General features: G+C 44.4%; 1 protein-coding gene across 3 annotated transcripts in view; it reads left to right on the plus strand.

Moving 5' to 3' along the window:
* Positions 1-11456, plus strand: part of atxn1a (ataxin 1a) — a 68665-nt gene extending 57209 nt beyond the window's left edge. For all 3 annotated transcript variants that reach the window (XM_030789503.1, XM_030789504.1, XM_030789505.1), the window contains 2 exons: positions 6589-8778; positions 9485-11456. In XM_030789503.1, the coding sequence (XP_030645363.1) occupies positions 6940-8778; positions 9485-10039 (2394 nt within the window). In that variant the 5' untranslated portion in view covers positions 6589-6939 and the 3' untranslated portion in view covers positions 10040-11456. The remainder of the gene's footprint in view (positions 1-6588; positions 8779-9484) is intronic.
* The last annotated feature ends 5924 nt before the right edge of the window (positions 11457-17380 follow it).

Consider the following 17380-nt stretch of genomic DNA (forward strand, 5'->3'; position numbering starts at 1 on the left):
TTTGAGTATGAGCCTGGGCCTGTTATACCATGGCTTTCTCTGTGTGGAGGTAAAGTCAGCAGGTTTGCGGGTTTGAGGAGGTGTGTGGCTGTCTGCTTTGTGGAGGTGCTTAAAGAGACAGGAGAAAGAAGACCAGGCCATTTATACAAGACTCAAAATCTAAGGCAGATGTTTTGGGTGATGCCTAGACATCTCTATTAGAAACACCGACCTTTGTGGGTAAGCCATTTTGGTGTATACTTAGAGACTATGCCTCATCTGTTGGCATGCATAATTTGTGTGAGCCATCCTCTCGCCCTTCATCACTGGTCAGTTTGTGACCGTAGGACTGCCGGATGTCTTTGGCTGGTAGACCACACTCAACCCAGCAGTGACACTGACATGAGTGAACACCTCAGCAGTGCTGCTGTACCAGTATACCAGTGTGACACCCACTACCATGTCACTACCATGTCACTACCATGTCAGTGTCACTGCTGCTCTGAGAGTGATCTGCCACCCAAAAAATACCTGGTCAACAGTGGTCCTGTAGTCAGAAACTGACCGCTGGTGAACCGGATAGAGGGTGGCTGACAAATTGTGAACGGAAACAGATGGGCTACAGTCTCTAACATTACGCCTACACAGTGAACCTGTAGGGTAGGTATAGCTCATAAAGTGGCCAGTGAGTGAAGGCCCAAGGTCAATGTTTCTAATAGAGTGGACACTGAGTTTGGTGAGCTGATTACTATAATACTGACTTTATCTGCCAATTGTTGAAATCATCTGATAAAAGACACTGTTTTAATGTGTTTTTAATTTGAAACTTTACTGCTGTAGAAGTCGTGGTTTTTTTTTTTGAAGAGAAGGAGAACGTGATCTCTTAATACTTCTGCATGTTAAAACTTCGTATTTTTTCTTATAGCCTTCATATCCTTCCCTTTGCGTGTATATCTCTCCTTCTGTTTCTTCCCACTCCTTCTCCTTGGTTCTGCTTTCCTTGCCTCTCTCTCTCTCAGGTGACTGCACGCGCTTCAGCATAAACACACAAAAACTAATTGAATTATCCTAAAGGCCCACAAACAAAGAAGCATGGCTAATATGTTGCCATGGCAACAGACAAGCCTCCCTGTGCCTATTTGTGGGATTTTTTTTTTTGTTTGTTTGTTCATCTGTTTGTTTGTTTTGCCTTAGTTTACTGTGGCATTGCAGCGACCCCCCTCTCCCCCCCCCCCCCAAAAAAAAGAAAAAACCAAAGTCCCCTATTGCCTTCATGCAATGTAATGATTACTTGAGCATGCAGCTCAATTCCTGGATGCTGCTAAATCCCCAGTTTTCTCAAAACTCCCACTCAGTAAACAAACTGTGGGTCAAACCAGGTCTTATGCTCCTTCTCGTCAAACTGACACAACTGCAATTAGTCCCGTATCATGACCAATTATTTTTCATTTGCACAGCTGTTCATTCGTCTTGTACAGTAAAGAAAAACAAAACCTTATTAGCAGTTGGCAATTAGCTTGATTGGGTAACCTGCCAGCATGATTCAGATGGTTCTATTACTAACTTTGTACCTGTTGTTATTGCGTTGATGAAACGATTGTGAGTAGTTTAGCAATGATGCTACTGGATGCGGGCGTTTTTATGACGTGTCAGGGGTTAGAGTCAGCAGATTTGGTCCACACCCAGTGGTTTTCGCCGTAGAGCACGTTGACGGCCGGGCTCATGTGCCACTGATCTCTCTCCATATTACGCCGAGGTCTCTTCATGTGAGTTTAGTTAAGGACAGCTGTGTGGCCGATCTTTATCAGCTGTTCAGGTGGAAGAACTAGAGCGGCATAAACAGAATGATCTGGGTCTGCTAATGTCCTTCATGGACTCATCCCTCTTCTGGGAGACATTCGTGCCATCCTTCATCGTAGTGCGTGGCATGCTCCACACTGCACAGAGAGCTACATATTTATTAAAACCACTGCTTTAACTAGGTCAGCGAAACAAACACTGAAGCCTGTAGCTATGAATTTGAGACGAGGTAGCTATAGCGCCGTCTGCTGGTAGATAGTTGGAAGTGTATCCTGCTGAGTTCTATTTTGTATGTACTAAGTTGTTGGTCTGGGATCAGTTACCAAATGGTGTTCATAATGGAGAAAATCAAGCCTGAGATTTGGTGTTCTGATCTCAAATCAGTTATTAAAAGGGAGAGGAGTTTATCCTCTGCACTGTACTGATTAGTGTGCTATTGCTTCAGCGTCGTCAGTTGTGCTCACAGAGTGGGTTTACCAGTTGAAAAGAAGAATTCAGATAATTCACCCTTGTGTTTGTGAATGTTAGCTTCCTCTGCTGGTTTTTACTGTTTTAGTGTTCTTTTACTCAGCTGGGGCCTCTTTGTTGTGTTGCACTTTGTTGTGCAGATCAAATTGTGAGGGCAAAGAAAAATAAAACAGGATCCTGGAACATTCTCTCTCAGGAGTCCTCTCTCCTGCTCTCCCTCTGTGTGTGTGTGTGCGTGTGTGTGACACGCATATGTGCATGTCACTTTCTCTTCTCTTTATCACTCTTTCTCTTTTAATCTTCATTGCTCTCTTTATCCTACTCTCCCTCCTTCTGTCCCCTCCCTGCTTTTCCTCTCCCTGTTTCTCCTCCCTCCTACCTCTCACTCTATACTCTTTTTACATTCTCTATGTCCCCCTCCCTTCCTCTCTTTCTCCATCACTCATTCCCTATCTCTCTCTCTCTCTCTCTCCCCCTCTCTCCCTCTCTCTCTCCGTGAGCGTAGTCTGGGCATGCTGCCAGCTGGCGTGTGTGTTTTTTGAATGAATACCTGATGAAGTTGGTGGAGCGCAGTGAGGCGAGGCGTGGGAGGAGCTGTGTGTGTGTGTGTGCGTGCGTGTGTTTGTGTGTGTGTGACAGAGTGAGTGAGCGAGCAAGAGAGAGAGAGAGACAGAGAGAGAGACACAGAGAGAGAGAGAGAGAGAGAGAGAGAGAGAGGGGAGTGCTGGTGGCCCAACGAGGCCCTTGCATAACACACGTTGGAGCGTTGCGTACAGGGCTCAGGGCTCCCTCTGTAACGGTCAGGGCCAACGAGGGGGACTTCCTGTCCACAGCCATGACTTAGGGGAGGGGAGGCCCTCTCCACACATGCTGCGCAGGGCACGGCCGGGAGCTTCAGCAGGGCAGAGGAGAGGAGCTGGAGAAAGAGGGCTCGCTCTCTGTCTGTTTGCCTCCAGGGCGTTTTGTGAGGGACAGAGGAGAGAGAGAGGGAGAGGGAGAGGGAGAGGGAGAGGGAGAGATATAGAGAGAGAGAAAGAGAGGGAGAGCAGTCTGGTTAAAAATGCTACTCGAATGGGCTCTCTGGATCCTCCGGTAAGCCTTGCCACATTTGTCCCTGACAGCATTTCTCTTACTCACTCACTCGCTCACTCACTCACTCACTCACTCGTTCGCTTGCTCCTTTCTGTGTTTGTTACACCTCTCTGTCGTCTCCTGTGTGTACTGTGCTGTTGCTCTGGGTGTTTAGCACTTGTACATTAGCTTTAGCTCCTGTTCAACACAGTTTCTTTCTTTCCCATTATTCTCTTTCTCCTCTCTCCGTCTCTTTTCTGAACTAGCCCTGGGACTTTCCCCCGAGGGGGACAAGAAAGTGCAAGTCATGCAGACGTACCAAAACCCTCTTTTTTACGGGTGCTTTCTGTCCTCTTTTCTCTCTCTCTCTCTCCTTTACTATCTCTCTCTAGCTCCCTGCGTGTCTCTCGCAGTTTCTACATTGTGTATTTTGTTGAGAACAGGCACTTGGAGTGATTGTGAAGCGAGTGACAGCTGTGATTGTGTGCTAAGTCTCTGCCCACCTCTTAAAGGGACAGGACTTCATTTAAAAACTTAATTCTGGACCAGAAGGTTTTTGACTTGAATCTGAAGAGGAAGAGTGTTTGGTTTGCAGATAGTTTGCTCCAACTCATGCGAATGTGAGGGGAAATTCCTCAGCCTGAAATGAAGAGTTTTTCTCATCGGCTAAAATTAGTGGTCAGATAGTATGTCATAAAATTATAGCTTTTGGGATAAGAATAAAAGTAAATTTGTGCTACCAAAGGGAGCCAGACTATGTGGTACCCAGAAAGCAGAAACGCCAACTCTAACACTCTAATTTATAGAATGTTTGGTTCAAATGACTAAAAGTATTTCTTTCCTTTTCATCGAGTGTTTTATGTTTTGTTATGTATTTTCGTGTATTATCAGCACAGTATTGTCCCGTGGGAAGCTTTTTGTTTCAAAGTACCCTATGTATCCTGAGATTGCAGACAGTACCGTCAGTCAGACTTTCATTACATTTAAAACTCTTTGAGTGTGTCTTTGATTTATGACACAGATTAATCTGTGTTGATCTCTTTTTTCTTACTCAGAGACCTTGAGAGTATGGTTCATATTGTAGCCAAGGCTGATAGAGGACAATAAGTTTGGATTTCAGGTCATCTGATATGGCCTCTGCTCTGTAGGGCCTGTGTACTCTCTAAGAACCAGCTGACAAGGCTTTTTATTCCTTTCTCTCTTTCCCTCACTATGCTCTCAATTTACAATGCATTCCTGTGTGAATGTGTATGTACATTGTTTTTGAGTGTGTGTGAGTGCGTGTGTGTGCGTGCGTGTGTGTGTGTGTGTATGCGTGTGTGTGTGTGTGCGTGTGTGTGTGTGTGTGTGTGTGTGTGTGTGTGTGTGCATGTGCATGCGCGCAAGTGTATGTGCGAGTGCGCATATGTATGCGTGTGCGTGCGACTTTGTCTTTGTCTTTGTGCACACTCTTTCATAGGAACATAACTGTCACCTTGTGTATGTGTGTATGTGCCTGTATCTATTAATTGAATGTGTGTACAAAGTTGTGTGTATATGTGTGTGTGTGTGTGTGTGTGTGTGTGTGTGCGCGCTGAATGGTGTTCTCTCTAATGTAGGTCAGTAGAGGCTGCTTTTCTCCCTCCCTCCACTCTGCTGTCGCTATGTAGTTGTAGACAGCACTGTGCTTTGCTCCCTCCTCGTAATCCAGAGGGATAAAACACGCAGAGATGGGTCCAACTGTGAAAGATTAGGAGCTGGCCATCCCCGGGGTACCACCAGACTGCATGAACACGGCAGTATGTGTGTGTACGTGTGTGTGTTTGTAAAAAAAAAAAAAAAAAAAAAAACCCGAACCACTGGCAGCAGTTTCTTTAATCCTTACATGCTTCCAGCAATATTAGACATTCATTAAAGACTTGAGTAGGCTTTAGTCAGTTCAGCGGGTCTCTTTTTTTCACCCCCCCCCCCCCCCCGTCTCTCTGTCTCTCTCTGCCCCTCTCTCTGACTCCCTAGCTATTTGATTCTTGAGACCTTTGTAAAGCAAAAATATCAGTCCAGGTATCAAGGCTAAAGAGTTAATGCAGGAAATTGTCATTTAGGAAACAAGAACGTTCAGAATACATTTACGTATTACCATGCTGAATACTCATGCAAATTTGCACAGTTAGAGGGCCAAGGGGGAGTGGGTTTTGAGAGAGAAAAATACAGATAAACTAATACAAAGCAGGTAACGAACAGAATGAGGGAAGAAGAAAACAAAGGGAGAGAGATTGAATGAGTAACTGTCTGTGTGTGTGTGAAAGAGAGAGCCAGACAGAGAGCGAGAGAAAGAGAGAGAGAGAGTGAAAGAATAGATGTTCTGCACTCTTTCAGTAGCTCACTGATTGAGATTGCCAGTCAATAATCTTTTTACTGCTGTGTAACGTTTTTATCCAATTCCAAAAAAACAAAACAAAACAAAACAAAAAAAACGACTGATGAGGCGGGCTTATCAGTTTGTAATCAGAGGGATTATTATGTCTGCTGACAGTCACAGCATTTGTAAACCTAAACATAACCTTTAAGAAGTCAAAACATCCAGGTATGTTATGGGTAATTCCTTCCTATTCTGCACTTAGTCTGTCCATCTGTTCATCTGAAGACATACCTGAAAGATAAGATATATACTCTTCCATCTTTCTCTGATACGTAGGCATCACACACACACACACACACACACACACAGACACACACACACACACACGAGAGAGAGAGAGAGCGAGAGAGTGTCTTTAACAGTGTTGAGTGTAAGAATTGCATTTCACTGACGCTACACTGTAGGGGTCTTTTATAGCACTGCGACACCTCTTAAATCATCAAGCGCCTGTTTGAAATGCAAAACGGCCCTCCCACATGCACCGGACAGTGCAGACGAGCAGGGTGGGTCCAATCAATGAAGCTCAGTGGGGAATGTCAAACAAGCAATAACAGTGCACGGTCCTGCTGTTTGATCATATGTGTTTGCACATAGGTCTCTCTGGAGGACATTTACGTTAAGAAAGCTGCTGAGGCCGCTGAATTAGCAGAGCATCATATCTAAGAGTTCCATCTCTACCACCGAGAGACGTTCAAAACTCCACACGTGCAGATGCTCACTATCCAACACACACAGAGACACACAAGTACCATTGCTACTGGCACTATATGATTTCTCACTCTGTCATAGTTTGTCAATTGGCCTTTGCAGACAAAAACGTCGTCTTGCCAAGTCATCTGAGATGTGTGTTTTTGTTTGTATGTGTTCTGTAGGTTCCTGCAGCAGTCCTGGAGGCTTGCTCTCAGAGGGAAATGATTCCACATGAATTGCATGGATCACTCTCCCATAGCAGGCGTGACTTCCATTGCTTTCGACTGAGATCTGCATCCATTCAGCGCTGAGTGCAGGACCAACCCTCTTTCTGCCTCCGCTTCTCCCCTCTACCCCCCCCTACCCCCACCCCAACCATAGAACCAGCAACGCAGCGGGTTGGCATCCTCTGTCAGCCAGACAAACAGAGAGCAAGAGAGAGAGAGAGAGGAACTGAGGGGGAACGTCAGAGAGATAAAGAGAGCAGGGATCACTATCTGGTACCGCAGGAGACATTGAGAAACAGAAGCACCATGAAGTCCAACCAGGAACGGAGCAACGAATGTCTGCCACCGAAAAAGCGCGAAATTCCAGCAAGCACCCTGCCTTCGGAGGAGCGGCCTATGATGGTTGCACCAGCCAGTGAGAGCCAGCGTGGTGGCAACCTAGCCTGGCTTGCCAATGTGGCCAGCGGTCACGATAACAGCAGCCAGCGCACCAGCACCTCTAGTGAACATGACGGCCCTCAGTATAAATCGCTGGCAACCACGGCAGAGTACTCTTCCTCCTCTACGCTCTCGCTATCATCCAGAGTCCCTCCAAACGTGACCGCCCTCCCTGCAGTGTACACCTCAACCGTCTCCCAGCCGGGGGGCACCATCCAGTACACCCCTCTACCACCCAACCTTCACTTCATCAGCCCCTCGTATGCTGCATCCTACACTAGCTACATCTCCTCTACGCTCCCGCCCCCCATCCCCACCTCCAGCTCACAGCGGTCCCACACTGAGGCCTACCCTGGCGCCACCAACTCACCGGCACCCAAAACTGACCAGCACCACCATCTTGGTCGTCCACCTGGCCTGTCTGGGTCTGATGGTGCCCCTCCACCTCATTCTGCCCCTTATGTCCAGATAGCAGGCTCCCCTGTCAGTGTGACCCCCAGGACTGCTTCCTCACCTCACGGCCCACTGCCAGTGCACCTCCACCCTCACCACACTCTGGCGCTCAGTGGTTCCTCTCAAGTTCTGGTTCAGTACACAGACAGTCCTGTGTCCAAAAAGGAGGAGATCAGGCCCAGGGAAGTTCTGAATGGGGAGCTGGAGAAAGGCCGGCGCTTCGGTCCATCCTCCGAATCCAGCACAGGGAAGCAAGGGAGCAGTGCCACCAAAGGGGCCTCTTCTCAGCAGCACCAGCTTCACCACCAGCAGAACCCTCACCACTATGAGGCAAGGCATGTGGTGCTGCCTGCTGAATATACACAGGATAGCGCAGCACTGCGCCCCTCTCTGGTGCTAGTACCCAACAGCCACGGCTCCAGTGCTGGGGATCCAGGTGGAAGCCCGGACAAGCTGCCCCCCTCCACATCCCATAGTGAGAAGGGGGGTATTTGTATGGGCAAGCCTTTATCCCGCACTCCCTCGTCGTCCTCTTCTGCCACTTCCACTCATCCCTTCCCAGCTCCTCCGCTGGGTGTGGACAGCCTGAAGGCAGCAGTTTCTACGCTCTCCCCCCACACCGTCATACAGACCACACACAACGCCACGGAGTCCCTCTCCCTAGGCCTGCCGTCAACCAACTTCTACCCTGCTCAGCCACCTATCATTGGATACATTGCTGGGACAGGGCAGCAACAGTCTCTTAGCTACCACACTAGCCTGCCCCAGCACCTGGTTATCCCAGGAGCTCAGCCTGTCATCATCCCCGTCAGCGGAGCTGGAGGTGCTGGACTGGATGCTACTGCCACCTCCACGGCTCAACCCTTCCCTACCACACTGCCTCACGCGTTTGTCACTTCCACTGCCCCAAAAGGCGAACCCTTTGAGCCTCCTGCTTCTTATCCTCACCCTGCAGGTGCTGTGGTACAGGCTCAACTCCATCTACCTGTAGTCCAAGCTCCTGCTGGCTTGCTAGCCTCACCTCCACCTCCCTCTGCTCCATCTCTCCCCCCTTACTTTGTCAAAGGCTCCATCATACAGTTGGCAGATGGGCAGCTGAAGCGGGTGGAAGAGTTGAAGACGGAGGACTTCATCCAAAGTGCAGAGATTAGCAGTGAGCTGAAGATTGACTCCAGCACCGTTGAGCGTATTGATGGCAGCCACACCCCCAACTTTGCCATCATCCAGTTTGCAGTAGGGGAGCACCGGTCACAGGTAGGAAAACTCCATTATATTTCTCCTACAAGAGACTTTTTTGGAAAGTAGATACTGTGGATTCTCTGGGAAATAACAATAGGAACTAGTATGTTCTTAGGTCTAATTTATGTTATGTTTGATTTGGTTGCTTAAAAATTAGTTAGAAGTTAGGGTCAACAAGTTTACCTTCTTATCATTGCCTTCGAAGTGTTAGGAATCTCTGCTTTAGATTTACAAGTTCCACTGGACCTTGACTGGACAGAAGTAGTCATTTTGGATGTCTGGTACATGTGTGGATGCTGGCATCTACTGTTTTTGTCAAAAAAACCCACCCCCATTAATTCTCTCACGGTATCCATGTTTGGTGCTGTTTGTGTGGGATCCACAGGCAGAATTGAGTCATCCCTTGTTTCAGCTCTCGTCTGTTTTGCAGAGAGGGGGTTGTGTGAAAATCTGTTTGATCCATGTGTTGAGATTGAGCCGCCCACTCAAACTAGCCTGTAGCTCCGTCACAGTCCGTCTTCTTTTTAGTGGAGCTCAGAAAACCAACACACGGCCTTCATCAAAGATTTCCATTCACCACTGCCTCGGGTTCATAACAGCTGTGCTTTTCTCTCTTTATCTTTTTGTTCTGCTTTTCTTTCTTGCCATCTCTTTTTCTCTTTTCTCTGCTTTTTTTGTTTCTTTCTGCACCATCCTTGCCTGCTCACTTTCTTTTCCACAGGTTAGCGTGGAGGTGCTAGTGGAGTATCCCTTCTTCGTTTTCGGCCAGGGCTGGTCGTCCTGCTGCCCAGACCGGACCACGCAGCTACTGGAACTGCCGTGCACCAAGCTTTCGGTGGGTGATGTCTGCATATCGCTCACCCTAAAGAACCTGAAGAACGGCTCACTGAAGAAGAGTCAGAACCAGATCCTGGAACCTCCCAGCCTTGGACCACCACTCAAACCACCAAAAGCACCCTCCGGTGGGGGACGGGGGGGAAGCCGGCACGGAGAGCAGGAGAACGGACTAGGCCAGCGTGGGGCTCAGGGGAGTGGTCAGGTCAACACAGAGAATGGAGAACTGAGGTTAGGGGAGAGAGAGGTCTGCAAACCTCCGTTGCCCTCTGATTCTGAATCTAGCGGCAAAGCAACAGGTCGCAAGAGGAGGTGGTCGGCCCCAGAGGGCCGTAAAGTAGAGAAACCCGATGAGGAGCCCCCCTTGACTCTCCCTAAACCCTCGTTTATTCCTCAGGAGGTTAAGATCAGCATCGAAGGCAGATCAAATATTGGCAAGTGAAGGCCCACACAGGACTGTCAAAAATGGAGTTTTGAAAATTAAACGAAAAAAATGCCCTTACAATGTTTCTTTATCTTGATTTGATTTCTTTTTTTTTTTATTTCAATTTTTGATTTCTTTCATTGTGTTTTCTATCCGGATTACTGTACCTTAGGCGAAATTTACCCATTATTTACATTTATCACCTTATGTGTAGTAATAACACTTATAATAGATGCATTCAATATTACACAGGCAATTGGTATAAGTTTTAGTTGGGCAAATCTGGGGCAGGTGTTGAATGTGTTTATTGAGCAGGATGTGGGACACCTGAGCACTGCGTGATGTCCTCCAGGATATGCTATGTCGGTCATTCAGTTTGCCAAGGCTTCTTTTTCAAACCTGCTGTACATCTGTTGAATCCAGTCAGAGTTTGGCCTGCTATCCCTCTATCAGTACTCAGTGAGACTTAAAGCATTTAAAAAACAAACAGTTGATGATATAGCATAAACTGGGGCACCGTTGTAACAAAGTCTCACTTCTGTTCAAATGATTATTATTATTTGTGGAAATGACTGGTCTTGGGTGCTATGGATGACATTGCTCGGATGGGAGGACGGAATCACTCCTTCACTGGTTGGAGGGGTAGACATGATGTCAGCCATCAAGCTCAAGCAATTTCATCGACCTGTAGAACGTACCTAAATATACTAACAAGAAGAAACAATCCAAAAACATAATTAAAAAGAACTTAGAGACTTGTCTTAATTATAGTTTAATGTTGACTGAACACAGATTGTTTTAATTCTGACAGAATAAGCGGCCTTAAAATACTACGGTACAAGGCCTAAGAAAAGTGATGTCATCACACTCTGAAAGACCAGTCGAGTGATGTCATCAGGCAGTGCCAGTTTGTCCTTAAGTAAGAGGGAACTATGCTGATATGCTTGGAGACAGCAGAGTCTGCTTTATATATTCAACTGTTGAACCTTTCTTGTGTTTTTTTTGTAGGTTTGCTTTGTCATTCTTTTCCGTCTCACTTTTTGAACCCTCCTATCGTACCTGATGGGTAGATTTTTTTTGTCTGTGTGTGTGTGTGTGTGTGTGTGTGTGTTTATGCCTGTTTGTATGTTTGTGCTGAATGTGTGAACGTAGCAGTCAGGGGTCACTTTCGGTTATGTCAACAAATAATGGTTTCTTCGTCAGGGTATGCATGAGCTGATGATGTAACGAGATTCATAAAAACATTCAACACTGGTTGAATGCAGTGATATGAGAGAGAGAAGGGAGAGAAACAGAAAGACAGAGAGAGAAAGAGAGGTTGAGGAGGTGATCACCTGCAGTCCTGTTTTCTTTTTGCATTTAAAACAAGAGAAAAAGAATAATATGAGAGAGAAAGTCATGTGGAAGGGGATGGACAGGTGGTCAACATGAAGCACTTAATGCACCTGTCACTAGTTTATTATTATTATTATTATTATTATTATTATTATTATTATTGCTGTTGTTGTTGTTGTTGTTATTGTTGTTGTTGACTTCTCAACAGTAACCCAGTACTGTATGTTGTGTGTGAGGTAGGATGTGCGGCACTCTGTGATGGGTCACAGGTTCACTTGTCCTGTGAGTAGGATGAATGTGACAGGTGATAAGAGAAGAGGGAAAAGGGAAAGGCGAGACGGGGAGAAACAGAGAGAGAGAGAGAGAGAATTAGTTCCTAAGAGGACTGCTGTCAAGGAAGCACTTTGCTCCTCAGTCTAAATAGCTTTTCCTTCCTTGAGGGGGGACAAAGGTTTTTAGCAGCGATTTGCGTCAAAAGACTCTTTAATGTAGACGAAACCCTTGATGCAGCTGCCATATTTAGTAAATCAAACAAAAAGAGAAATGTACGTGAGAATGTATGGAGGCGGGAAGGAATAAGACTGGGGAAGTCAGAGGATGGATGCCATGAAGAAATCAAGTGAAAATCTCTGACAACAGAATTATTTAGGGATGTCTGAAGGGTATCATATACATATTTGTCTGAAATGTATGTATGCGGGTGTGCCTACATGCAACTATGTATGCATAGACACTCACATGCACGCACATATACACATACACACACAATCACAGGCACTCATACACACACTTATAAATACAAATGCGCACATCTGGTGTGCATTCATGCTGTGTCTCATGTTTTATTGTACATTAACATGTATAAAGATAATTATACTGTACCTTTGTTACTGTATGAGTGCATACATGTACATGAGCACACATAGAATCCGTTTTCACAAAACAATGAATGCTACACAGACATGCAAATTTCAGTGGTGTGTGTATGTATGTGTGTGTGCTTGCGTGCATGTGTGTGTGTGTGTGTGTGTGTGTGTGTGTGTGTGTGTATGTGTGTACATGTAAGTGTGTTTGTGTATGTAAGTGTATGTATGTATAATATCACACATATTATATATATATATATATATATATAGATATTTGTCCAGTGTTTCTGTTTAAAGTTCTACTTAAGAGAATTTTGCAATTTGCACATCTGGAGAGTTAGTAACATGATTCTATTGTTTTGTTTTCAGCCAGAGCGCACATGATTGAGCTGAAAACCCATTTTACTGAAATGTAGCAGTACCTTAACAAGTCTGTTTGGTTCTCAGGTCTAATGTGGAATTCCCCACCCCTCCATTTACTCAATATTTTATTTGCTTTTAGAAATTTGACTCACGTTTGTGTCACTTACAAACATAGAGGAATGTGTGTGGCACATGCAAAAAACGATGGAGAGTCTGAAGGGATGGGGAATCCCAACCTGTAGTCTGAACACTTGTTGAGCTCTCTGACTGGCCGCGTTGTTCAGGTGTGTTGTGGGTGGGAGAAGATGTGACGGGAGGGTGGATGTAGAAAGTGATAGCAGTGGATGGATGGATGGATGGATGGATGAATGGATGGATGAAAAGATGGATGGATGCTTGTATGGATGGACTGATGGATGGTGGTGGGTGGGTTAGTGCACCCCGTATTTGAAAATGCTTTATTTTTTTATAATAAAACAGGGTTTCTCAGATCAACACCATGACCGTGCATTTTTTTTTTCTCCCCCCCCCCCTCCTTTTTTACGTAGCTTCACTCAATGTGTTTGCATTCAGTGTGTATGCATTTTTGTACGTGTTCATGTTTCTCTTTGGGGAGGTAAGGGTAACTCTGGGGGGGGGGAGGGGGGTGTCAAACCAATTTGTTCTGCTCAAACCAATTTGTTTTGGAATATGTCTTGTGGGCCAAAATATGCAACAGGAGGGGACTCAGCCTCACGGCTTGTTTGGTTTGACCGTTGATGCACATACACTGAAGAATCACTCTAAAATGATTGTCGGTGGCAGGCTGGCATTGATTGTATGTTCTGAAATGCCACCCTTATCATTTGCCATGCCATTCACTCCTCCTTCTCTTAAACCTTTTGTGTTATCATTTCCTGTGTGTGCTTGAAAAGTCATGTATGCTGTTTAGAAGTTCATCATTTTGGTTCTTACCTACACTGTAAAAAAAAAAAAATCTGTAAAATTTACACTAATTTACTGGCAGCAGGGTTGCCAGCCATTTACTGTAATTTTCAGTTCCCTTACTGTAAATAAGAGTTACAGAATATTACTGTAAGTGAGTTTACAGTAATTTACTGACAGCAGGGTTGCCAGCTACTTCTTGTACACTTTACAACTCCCTCACTGTAAACGTGGTACAGAATATTACTGTACTAGTGAATTTACAGTAATTAAGTGGTTATGGGGTTGCCAGACTTCTATTGTAAATTTTACAGTAATTATTTTGCATTACCAGAATTTTACTGTATTTTACAGTAATTTACTGGCAGAACAGATGCTAGTCGATCACTGTAAACTTACAGGAAATAAAAAATGACTGTAAAGGCTACTGTAAATTATTCACAGTTCATTACTGTTCTATTCACAATGTTACTCTGTTTTTATGACCTGATCCGCAATCAGAAGTTATCATGTAAATTCATCATAAATTTCAGTAGAAGATATGTAACTTACAGTATTCTACTGCACAATTTACACGAAGTAAAAAGAACTGAAATGCTCTTAAAGTCTAGCAGACTTCACACCTCAGGGTTTAATGGAATTAAAGTCAGCTGCCAGACTAGCAACCATCTCTTCCCCCTTCTATCGCCAGTTTAGGGGAGGGTTTGAATGAAATATTTGAAGACATTTATTTCAGCTTTGTTTAGAGATTGTTCTCTGGCTCATGCAATTTCGGCGCACACTTTGAGACTCAGTCAACTTAACATTTTGTGCCCAGCACTCACTGTTGAGTCACTGTTAGGGATATAATACGCAATGACTGTTGGTAGATCCTGGAACTGTAAACTTCCTAGCAAGGTAGCCAAAGTGCCATCCAACTATAGGCAACTAGGGAAAGGAAACACAACACCACAAAAGAGCTGAATCAATGCTAGCGGTTAAGTTAGCGGCTAAACAGTCCAATGTTACACTAATATCATTTGCATGAATGAATGAAAAGAACTGTCTGCTGTAATTATATTTACAGTGATTAATGATACTGTTGTTTAATATCAGAGTACTGTAAATCAACATTAACTGAATGATTTAGCTTTAAATTGGTGTTTACAAGATCAGGCTTTGTGAACATTGTAGCGCTATGCTCGCTGGTCACACAATGAAACCATATCAGTCACTTTCAAATTTCTCACTCTATTAAACAGACAAAATTTTTATTCATTTTTCATTCGCTCTATAACATTCTAATGGTCGCTATCCAAAAATGCAGTGCATTCTCTATTAGGTTACCATAGAGAAATTCACCCTCACAAAATCTCCCAGAATGTATAACAATCCACAGTAGAATACTGTAACATAATAGAACAGTAGTTTACTGTTAAAATTTGCTGCAAATTTACAATAGTGTATTATTTTTTGTTGTTGTTGTTGTTGTTCTAGCGAAAAAAGTTGGCTCTCTGATTGCACAGATTACAGTTATAGTTCCATATGAGAATCATTCCAAGAAACCTGTAGCAACAACCCTGGTCTGCAGTGTTTTAAACCAAAAAGGCAACACACGTGCCCCTCAGAATCCTTTCCTTATTAACACATCACTTTAATCATTTTATGTCCTCCTTTTTTCTTTTTTTTCTTTCAGTTTATCCGGGGCAGTTGCACGGCCAGCCTTTAGTGACTTCAGGGAGATATAAATGAATAAAAAGATCCTATGCATTGATAGTCTCAGTCCAGAAATCCCGCTCGACACCCTCCCCACGCTCTAGTTACCTCTCCGCTTTTTGTTCAGGTACCCACGCGTAACCAGCAAACCTCTCCCGGCCTCGCGGCCCAGTAGTCTGTTTACCCCCCCACAACCGCTGGCTACCTTCTACGGCATGGCCTTAATGTGCAACTGCCCCTCCCCTTCTCCCATAACTTCCCTCTTTCTTTAAACTCTCCCCCTCTCTCACACTCATTCACTCTTTCTCTTACTTGGAGCCATATAACCCCCTCAGTATTACAATATTAATTTTGTTTTCGGAATGAATATAAAAATACATATAGGTCTGGATGTAGACACAAACACACACACACACACACACACACACACACATGCTTACTCGTCTTTGCAGTGAGGGGTCTCCATCACAGACAAAGCAAAACAGCAGTATGGCTGGCAGTCAGAGTGTGACAGTGTTTATATGTTTGTAAGGGGGCTGTAATTTAAGACAGGTAGTAGCAAGCAAATATTGTCTATGTCGGTCAGCCTCACTTACTGTCTCACCAACAGGGTTGAAAACTAATCATTGAAAATCGAAATTGAAATTGATACCCAAGACCACGGGAAATTCAAGAGGTAGTGGATTATGACCTCTTTGCAGTCGTGATTATATTGTTTTAGTCATGACCCCAGTGAAACTACACTGAAACTTCTGTATCACTTTTTTTTTTTTGCTTTATAATTGTCTGTCTTTTGCTTTGTTTCTTCACCTCTTCATATCAAAACCACACTCAAACTGTGCCAAGCATTGTAACCGTTCTGTTTACCCTATTCACTGAAACATGTTGGTTTGACTCATCTATGTACCACTAAAACGTAATATGCCTGTCTGTCATTGGCTTGGTCTGATAGAGAGTGATGTGAGATTCACATGTCTAAAGCAGGGATTAGCAGACACTGGTTACCTCTTTGACTCCTGCTCGTTAATATCTGAGTAGAGCTCTTAAGCAGCCATGGCTAAATATGTCAGCATATTTTAGACCCATATTGGTTGTTTTAGATGAAGCCTATGAATTGTAATGGATTGTAAGTTTGTGCTGTCCATCATTATTGTGCAGGATAAGATTCTGTAAGATTTGATTGAAAGGAAAGTGGATAATTAGAAGGATGGAAACGGATGACTGAAGTGGGTTTTTGTTTTTTTTACCTTAAGTCAGAGAGAGAAAGAGAGAATGAGAGAGAGAGAGAGAGAGAGAGAGAGAGAGCGCAAATAATGTCACCATATTAAAGTATCTTTTGTGATTGTGATTCTTTTTTTCCTTCCCTTCTTTCTTCAATACAGCCTGTTGTCACCTTGAAGAAGTGAAGGAAATTTCCGGTTTAATTAGTAGTGCTGTTTGTTTCCATAAAAATGCTAATGGTTCCAGACACAGTAGGGATTTGGTTTTCATTTTCGCCTCTCAGCAATGAAAGCCCCCTGCTCTCACACCTTCCCTTCTTCTCTTTTTGCACATTGTCCTTTTTGGTATGTCATGTCTTCTTCTTCTTCTCTTTTTTTCTTTCTTTTGATGGGGGCTTGGGGGTCGTTAGGCAGGGACAGCATCATTTGCTTTCTCTTTTGAAGGTCAAAAAATCTTTCCTTGGGCTTACTCAGGGATGTGGAATGTATGTATGTTTGTGAGGAAATGAGTGTGTGTTTGTGTGTGTGTGTATGCGTGTTGTTCCCTTGAAAAGGTTGATGTATATCTTATGGTGTGTAAATATACTTGTGTGTGTGTTACATTGGGGTGACTGGAAGCGGCTGGGTCACAGTCCCTGTGTTTAGGTCCCCCACCCCCCCCCCCCCCCCCCCCCCCAATCCGACAGCTTGTCCACGTCCATACCTGTGTCCCTGTCTTTTTGTGTGTGTTTATGTGTCTCTCTGTCTGTCTTTGTAATCGTCTGTCTGTCTGTCCATGGTGATGTTCCCTCTTGTCACCTCTAACATCACATGCCCTGATCCTCATGTGTTCAAGGGATACTGAGAACGACTGAGAAAAGAATCATCTAACCTCATCAAGTGGGGACCACTTTTGTAAAACAAACAAACAAAAAAAATAAGTAAATATAAATGCACATTTTCGTCATTTGTAGAAG

Source organism: Chanos chanos, chromosome 12 (genome assembly GCF_902362185.1).
Source record: "Chanos chanos chromosome 12, fChaCha1.1, whole genome shotgun sequence".
Classification (NCBI taxonomy): Eukaryota; Metazoa; Chordata; class Actinopteri; order Gonorynchiformes; family Chanidae; genus Chanos; species Chanos chanos.